The sequence below is a fragment of the Limulus polyphemus genome, unplaced genomic scaffold, assembly GCF_000517525.1.
Source record: "Limulus polyphemus unplaced genomic scaffold, Limulus_polyphemus-2.1.2 Scaffold234, whole genome shotgun sequence".
NCBI lineage: Eukaryota > Metazoa > Arthropoda > Merostomata > Xiphosura > Limulidae > Limulus > Limulus polyphemus.
In genome coordinates this window covers 414423-423415 of record NW_013665844.1, presented here as the reverse complement: position 1 = coordinate 423415, position 8993 = coordinate 414423, and the positions used below count along the sequence as shown (strand labels likewise).

The 8993-nt window shown below is 32.5% G+C and overlaps 1 protein-coding gene across 1 annotated transcript in view; it reads right to left on the bottom strand.

Annotated features, from left to right (window-relative positions):
- Window positions 1-3410: 3410 nt before the first annotated feature.
- The window catches only part of LOC111085093 (26S proteasome non-ATPase regulatory subunit 1-like), a 64270-nt gene continuing 58687 nt past the window's right edge, over window positions 3411-8993 (bottom strand). The window contains exons 7-8 of the mRNA XM_022382258.1: window positions 4434-4509; window positions 3411-3733 (exon numbers count right to left, since the gene is read on the bottom strand). Coding sequence (XP_022237966.1) covers window positions 3663-3733; window positions 4434-4509 — 147 coding nt within the window. The 3' untranslated portion in view covers window positions 3411-3662. The remainder of the gene's footprint in view (window positions 3734-4433; window positions 4510-8993) is intronic.

Below are 8993 nucleotides of genomic sequence, written 5' to 3'. Positions count from 1 at the left end.
TCATAAGCAGAATTATAGATTACTTAAGTTAGATAACATGATCTATTTGACGTCAACCTAACCCACATTATCTGCTTAAACAGCCGAATCAGGTTAGATGAGAAATATCATTCCTTCAATGACCTACGCGAGGTCACATGAATATTCTATAAAACAGGTTCCAACACAGCCCATTACACCTTTCTCCCTTGATTTATCCAAGAGTCCCTGTCTAAATTAATTTAACTGTAGTTGTAAAAGCACTGATGATTTTTTTCCACCAACGCAAGTCGATCCCATGTATGGTGTAATAAAGTAAGTTTAAAGGAATATTTTTTCTTGTTTGTGTCGAGCTTATTGAACTAGCTTACAGTAACACGTTTTTGTCTTTTACTTCTTTGGCTTAACCTACATCGAATACCTAGAGTACATAACTAAATGGGTAACTTAGAATTTTCCCCCTGTTAATTGCCTAAAGCACTGAACTATTTAGCAGGCGAATCATCAGCCGTATCTCCACATTGTAGTACGGATGATGCGACTAAACAACAGCACCACATAACAGTCTGACCATGGTCCTATCTTTACCGATCCGATCTATCCAGGATTTTTTGTTTAAATAACTGAACCATTGATAACTAATACCAACAATATTCCTATCTCCATCATTTAGGCTGGATTACTTGTCTAGATAGCTGAACCATACATTGATACCAACAATATTTCTATCTCCACCATTTATGATAGACAAGTAATCCACATAGCTGAACCATACATTGATACCAACAATATTCCTATCTCCATCATACAAGTTGGATCCCATGTCTAGACTACTGAAAACTAGTAGTCCAATAACTGGTCGTATCTATACAGTGTCTTTAACTACTTGACAAACTGGTATTCTGATCATCAGTATTATCTCCATCATGTAATCTTGATCCCTAAATTACCTGGTAATCCAATGAATAATACCATCTCCACAATACAACCTAGATAACTGAATCATAAATCAGTGTGAACAATAACATTATCTCCGATGATATAACCTAGGTCATTTGTATAGCCTAATAAAACAAAAATTGTAAATAAATTTCAGTTGCTTCCTGGCCACTTTAACTTATCATCACGATGTAACTGTATTATATCGGTGAGTCAATTAGCCCTCATTTTGTAGGTTTATTAGTGTATGATTGAATTTTTATTTTCCGCAATTAATCTAATAACTGCCTGCAGCTAAAACAATATAACATTTCACCTATTTAATAAGTAGTTTATCAAACATTGTACGAATCTGTCTTCTCTCCAACATAACAAATATGATCAGGTATTCAAGTTTATATAATGTTATTTTTCTATTACTTTGAACTTTTGACTCTGTGGGTTTTTATTTAGAAACTTGGTTTTAACACACAAATTGAATTTTAATCGTTATGACCGACTTTGTAAATGCATTACGTCCTAAAGTGACGAAAAATATGGCAGAAATTTTGTTTTTGGCGTATACTAGACAATAGGCTATCTGTACCCTGTCCACAAAGGGAATTGAACTCAGGGTTTTAGTGTGTAAGTCCGTAAACTTACCACTGACACGCTAGGGACAAGGTGGCAGAAATGACGTGAGAAACGGTTTAGTATAAAACCGTTAAAGAAGGACCGAGTTTCATAACCTTCAAATCCTATCATTTATCGTAAGCGTTAAACAGTTTCATTGTAATGCATTAAAACGTACGTCGTCTTAACTCGATTAGTTCAATTAATCTGAACTAACAAGAAACCGTGATAATGGTTAAGACAGCTACAGCGGAAAACAATCATTCCTGTTTTGGTACTATTCAATGACGTCATGTTTCCTTTCGATGTGTAAACTCATCTAGCACTTAACAAGCGTAAGTTCACATTGAGATATATACTGCACCAAACAAATTAAGCATAATATTTATATAACCAAAATATTTTTTGGTGCTCGAACTACGACCGTACTTGCTAAATCAGCACCACTTTAAGATTTATATGATCACTAAAGCTTTGTGTTAGAAACTTGAGGCTAATTCGTTTTGAATGATTTGTTTGCATCTGACAGCCAAACAATTCTAGTTCCGAAAAAAACAAACTCAAATTATCAACATTAATTATATATAAAAACTCACTTTCTCACATTCTTTATAAAGGAAAGGTGAGTCTTTATATATATATATATATATAAACCAAGATGTAGCAGAAAGCTGATTTTCACACACACACACACAGAAACTTGGTGTAACAGACGACTAACTTTCATAAATAAATTATTGTAGTAGAGATTTAGTTTTAATAAATAAATACTATGTAGCAGAGAGTTTATTTTCCAGTATAATTTTCTCCCTTATCATAAGAATCTTCCATAGACCATGAACATCGTAGCTAACTTTGGAAAAAGTATGATATGATTTGATCGGAAAATAATTTTTTATGTACGGTTTCAAGTAATTACTACATTTTGTTTTTAAACATATCAGATATTTGACATCGTTTTTTGTATAAATTCTGGTCTTGTACATACGTTAACACAAATTTCTCACACCATGATCAGTATATATATTTAGAAATTAATTAATCTGTTTGAAAGGAATTTATTTATCAAAATCAACTCTCTTCTACAATAATTTATTTATGAAAGTTAGTCGTCTGCTACACCAGGTTTTTTTGTGAAAAACAACTCTCTGCTACATAGAATTTATTTATTAAAACTAAATCTCTACCACAATAATTTATTTATGAAAGTTAGTCATCTGCCACATCAGGTGTTTTTGGTGAACAAAAAACCGTTATTAAAATGGCGTGTTATCACTGGACTAATCCTACTTGAAGAAAATTTCTGCAATAGGTGCAGGAACCATAAAATATAATGTGTTTTGTTTTGTTAAAAGGACTGAATACATTAGTGCAAACACGTACACATTTAGGCTCCCTTTCAGTCGTGTTGTAAAAAATTTACAAGACATTTATTTTGAACATTTTTCATTCTTTGGGTAAATTTAACCATGGTATCATTTTATACAAGACTATTATCTCATAGACTTAATATTAAAGTAATATATAAAAAGGTTTTGCTTCAGTAATGTGATTCAAATTGATAAGTTCTTGCAGTAATATTCTGTTTTTCCTGTTGCTGTAATGATAATACGATGTTGTTTATTTTTACCACCATCAAGTTAACTTCAGATTGTCTTGTAAACCATCGACAAACTTTAAAAAAAAATCCATATTGTAAAACGTTCTTCTGAAGTATTCGAAAGCCTCCTCGAGTACAAAAATTTTCTTTTCCTGCAAGAGTACCAAATACTTAGTGAAATCATACTGAAACTTGGTGCAAACACTGAAATGTAATCTAAAGTTTCGTCTGTTCGATTTGAGAGTCAGCAGGGTAAATATTTGACAGAATAAATCGATCGTACAAGTGCACAAGTCCAATTTTATAACGACATAACTAGTACAGCATTCATGACAACGAACTCAAAATATTAAAACAAATCTTTGTTGCACAGTAAAAACCTTGAATTGAGTTGTCAGATTTAATGAACTACAACCCTCGAAATATTTGCTGGAATTAAATAGAGCAAAAACAATGATACTTTTTAGTAAGGGCTAAATTTGAATAAACGTTTTAGTCTACAAACAAATTATTTTCTTGTTGGCGTTGTATATTAATCTTCTATATATTCAAACGGTTCTGGAGGTTCTGGTTCTTCCTCATCTTCAACCTTGGGGCCTCCCGCTATTCATAAAAGCAAAAACATGTTAAACCTTGTTTCTTACGAAAGTGAACAATCAGTAAATACTTCATTGTAAGATATTAAACATACAATACATTAATGTATCATTAACACAAATCTACAACCTTAACCTCAACCCATCGCTACTGAATAATAAACGTTCTATCAACCACTATTAAAACCTTGTTTGTCATATGCAAACTAAGTTCACGTTACCAAACGTTACAATTTTAAATTTTCGGTATATTAAAACATATTTAGATTCAAAGTATGTTAAGTCAAAACAGATTTAATAACGAACAATTGAAACGTAGATGATATTCACAATACGTATGAAAATCACACTGTCATAATAGATCAACTTGCTAGAGTGCAATTCTTTTTTCATAAACTCGGTACATAAAATGATATGCAAAATGTTTCATAATTATAACCAATAACACAAACATGATAGGAGAAAGTACTGCATTGTTCCTGAAAAATCAGATATTAATAATAATTTATAAAAATACTTAATGACATTTTGAAAACACATCAAATTATGTAACTGGTTTAGTTTAACTGTTATCAAATAAATACCATTGGTCAACATGAGTTTCCGCTAAAAATTTCTAGCCAATGATAGTTTTTATGTATATACAAAAATAGCAAGATTATATAGAATCGCATTCACCGATAAAACAAACATGTACGTTAACTCACTTGCTACAGGTTCTACCAGGTCCTCTGGGTCTTCTCGTTTCGTATCCTTCATAATAATGATTCCGCCAATACTCACCTGTCAACAAAGTAAACAAATCACTAATGTGAGTCTCATGTTGTGATCCAGCCATTAGGAACATCACTCAAGCAGTATTACTGGTTATTTGCTGCGGATATTTACGCAAAGCTACATAAGGACTATCTGCGCTAGATCTTATTGCTTTAATTGAGTAGTAGGATTTGACTGTCCCTCTTCCAACGCAAGATGATTATCACATGATTTTCACTTGAGGTGGAAAATACTGATTGTCAACGAGTTTTTGGCATCTATCTTATGCATATCATTTTTCTTTAACATTAGGATAATGTAACATTTTTTATTAATATATATTTTATTCCAGTATTTCTGGTGGCTTATTGAAACAAACAAATCAATTCGTCATTTCATTATTGTATTAAATTAAAACATTTTTTAATCACTCGTCCCACATTATGAATCTAAACTTTATAGTTTACATTTAAAATTTTAATCTAAGGAACAAGGCATACCCTGCATTCTATCAGTAAGACGAGAAAATAGCTTGAACTTGAAGAACCATGCTAATTTAAGAAGAATGATCAATCAGCAACATTAAAGTCTTACATCCACTGGTTGTTCATTAACCTTTGCTGAAGTGGGCCGAAAGAAAGAGAATGCTAGATCTGACGTCCTCTTCAACAGAAGTAACATGCTTGATAACTATCACATATCATGGAGAAATACCCTTTCCGAAGGTAGCTAATAATAGTAACATTATTTATCTTGGGTTTTGGAAATGTGAGTCCTAATTCCAGGATGCAAAATATAAACAACAGCAGAGGTATGTACAGATAAGTTCCACGATACTGTCAATGTTAAGACTGATATAGCTACACAACAAAAGTATTACACTTCCCTTTAAAAGTCATCTAGTCTCACTTTCAAACTTATAACACTGGTCAGAACATAAAAAACAAAATAAATCAGGATTCACTTTATTAACCATTCACCTTTGATGAGGTAACTGGACATCCGGTATCTTTCAGACTGCACAACAAACTAAGTGTGGAATCCACACTACTCACACATATAAAATTACCTTAAACTCTTGAATTTTCCCCTTATTTTGGAAATATGCAACGCTAGTATGAAGCTACGTTGTAATTTTAATTTAGGCCAAATTCTGTTGCTAAAGTTAATCCAAATTAATGTTGTCAGAGTGACCAACGATTACTCTTGCACCGACAAAAAGCATGTCCAGCACCTAAAAATTAGTACAATTCGTGGATAATTGTGGTACAAATATTTATCTATAGCGTGTGTTTAATATTCATGATACATAGTGTGATCATTTTTTAAATCATAAACAACAATTGTACAAGTAATCAGTATCATCAAATGAACAGTATATTATTGCTACTACATATACCTCTCTGACGAGTGAATGTTTTCGAGCAACTTACTCGCCAGGAGTAATAACTATAAACTCAAACATTTGCTGTAAACTGCAGTTATCATTTGTATTCAACTATCTCTCTCTGTCTTGGCGGGTGCGAATTCACGTGCACAGTGACGTGACATGTTATCAGCTAAACCTTGCCTTATAACCAACTTCAGAAACAGCAGCAAAGGCTGCGTTGAGTCATCCTGAGATGTATAGTAGTTTCCTTATTCAGTTGTAACAGATAGTAGCTGTTGATTCACGGTTGTCAGAGTCTCATAGTTCCACACAAATATATACAAGTTGATATCACTAACACAAGTGAAAATTGGGGCATTTGGCCGTCCTGAAAGATGTATAGGGCCACAGGGACAATATTCCGAAATCTGTCTGGTCACCCTATTGATACAAAACCGTGTTTTCCCTTTTTTTGGTATTGGTTAAAATTAAAAATCGCAAACACAATGGTTTACTCTAATAATAATAATAACGTACTAAATCTCATTATATAATTCTGACGCTAATTCTAAGTTAAATCCTTATGACTTTGGGTGGTTACAATAACACAAAATGGTTGTAATGACATAACATCGAATTGATAGACAAATACATCTGTTCATTATTCTTCGTTACGACGTTATATGTTCTCTCCCTTATGGTCCATACACCACACAATGGTCACTATGACAACTGCGGAAATAATTTCTATAAAAGCTGGCTACATTTTTTTTAATTCGGTGAAAATAATCCGGGCAAATAATTTTTCTTTCGTGGTTTGAATTTCAACTGGAATATTTTTATCACGAAACTTGATGCTTCTAAAATATATTTTTTTAAGTTAATCCCCAGCTTCTAAATATTTTGACAACTTTTAATATCTAGGTTCATTTGAAAAAAAAAAAAACATATCGTAACGTAATTCAATGTTTATCATCATAATTTCAAGATTAAAAAGTTATGTAAAGATAATAGAAAGTTAAATCATTCTCGTAACAATACTTTAAAGCCTGTGATTCACAAATCAGAGATGTTGTTTTTTCTCGTTAGTATACTGAAAAATAGGATGAAACAATCCATCATTTAAAAATACATTCTTACTGAAACACCCCAAACAAACAATGCGATGTTTAAATCAACTCTTCCTTAATACTGACCCTAGAAATACTGCAGCAGTAATATCTACCCCCCCAAAAACACTGTGCAGTGTTCAAATCAGTTTTTTTTTAAATACTGAACTCACAAAAAATGCAAAAGTAATAACCCTGAAGTAATAGAAATATTGAGGATAACAACACATGTAGAATCATTACTGGATAACGAATTTACTCAATTTAATATGAATGATGTTAACTTGTGTAAACTTTTAATAATAGCCCGCCTCTTGCTTTCTTTACATACAGAAACTTACTTCGAGTATATAAGCATAATTTACGCTTATAATATTTAATGGGTACAGTAAAACTTTTGTTAATTCATCTAAAGAGGTTGCACAATTCAAGCAATCTTGTATACAAATGACGGTTTCTGAGAAATAGTGAGAGAAAAAGAAGACAAGGTCTGATTACTCACATAGTTGAAGGAATTTCACATCTAGTGTAAAAAAGTTATGCATAGATATTCTAAACTAATGGTGCACAAACAAGTGACTGTCACGTATTACTTTACCAGTGACAGCACTGACAAGTGTGGCACTATCCAAACTTAGGCAGCAGGCATGATGTACTACAGTTACGCTTTAGTTCGGCATAAAACTCCAACGCAACTGACTTAAGAGTGAATCATCTGCTTGTATCAAAACTTATGCTGGAAATACAGCTAGTCTGTTAAACTGTAAAGTTGTCATAGTGTAAAATCATTAAGGTAAATTGATTTCCTTAATCCGCAAATTGCAAAAATTTGTTATTTTTGTTAAATAATCGGGAAAAATTTACATTTACACCAAAATAATGCTATCCCATAAACTTCTTCTGTCAGAAAAGCTACACGTGAATTTATTAACTGTCACATCTAAATCATAATAATGTACGTGATTTAAGTGGATATATGCAAGTAATACCTAAGGCTTTTAATTATCAGTGATTACAAAGCCTTAGTTATATGCAAGTAATACCTAAAGCTTTGTAATCACCGATAATTAAAAGGAAATTCAATATACGTATAATTTTATTTGTCATTTAAGATCAGTTTTTAATAATAATAAAAAAACATATTGTATAATAACAGATACTCTGTTTGTTTTCGATAATCGCTCAATGACAAGAGCTATCTGCACTAGTTGTCCCTAATTTTGAACTGACAGTTTGTTTTGAATTTCGCGCAAAGCTACACGAGGATTATCTGCTCAAGCCGTCCCTAATTTAGCAGTGAAAGACTAGAGAGAAGGCAGCTAGTCATCAACACCCACCGCAAACTCTTGGGCTACTCTTTTACTAACGAATAGTGGGATTGACAGTTACATTATAACGCCCCCACGGATGAAAAGGCGAGCATGTTTGATGGGACGGGGATTCGAACTTGCGATCCTCAGATTGCGAGTGAAGCGCCCTAACCACCTGGCCATGCCGAAACTTGAACTGACAGACTAGAGGGAAAAAAGCAATTCAACAGCAACCAAAGCCCCAAAGCGCGGAGTGCGATTTTGCGGCAACAGGATGCGAACCATAGAATTTCCGATTAACTGTCAGAAACACTAACTAATCGGCCACGTTTAGCCCATATAATATAGTAACTTGATATTCGGATTATACAAGCGTTCAAAGAAAGGCTTGTATATGTGATAAGATTTTCTCACAAACAATATTACACAGAAGGGTGTGTGTGTGTGTGTTATATTCTAACTGCTATAAAGTGGATTATTCACTAATACAATCTGTTGCATTTTTAGTGAAATAACCTTTAAGGATTTCTATGGGATATTGGGATGTTTTGATTTGTTATGCACATAAGTAAGGATGATATGTTAAACAAACGAAAAATTAATAATGGCTTTATAAACAGATATAATTACATATTTTAATACGACTATAATTAAATTAAGTTTGATATTTTGTTGATATTGATCTCCATCTTAGTTTTGACGTTAAGAATTGAATGAAAACTT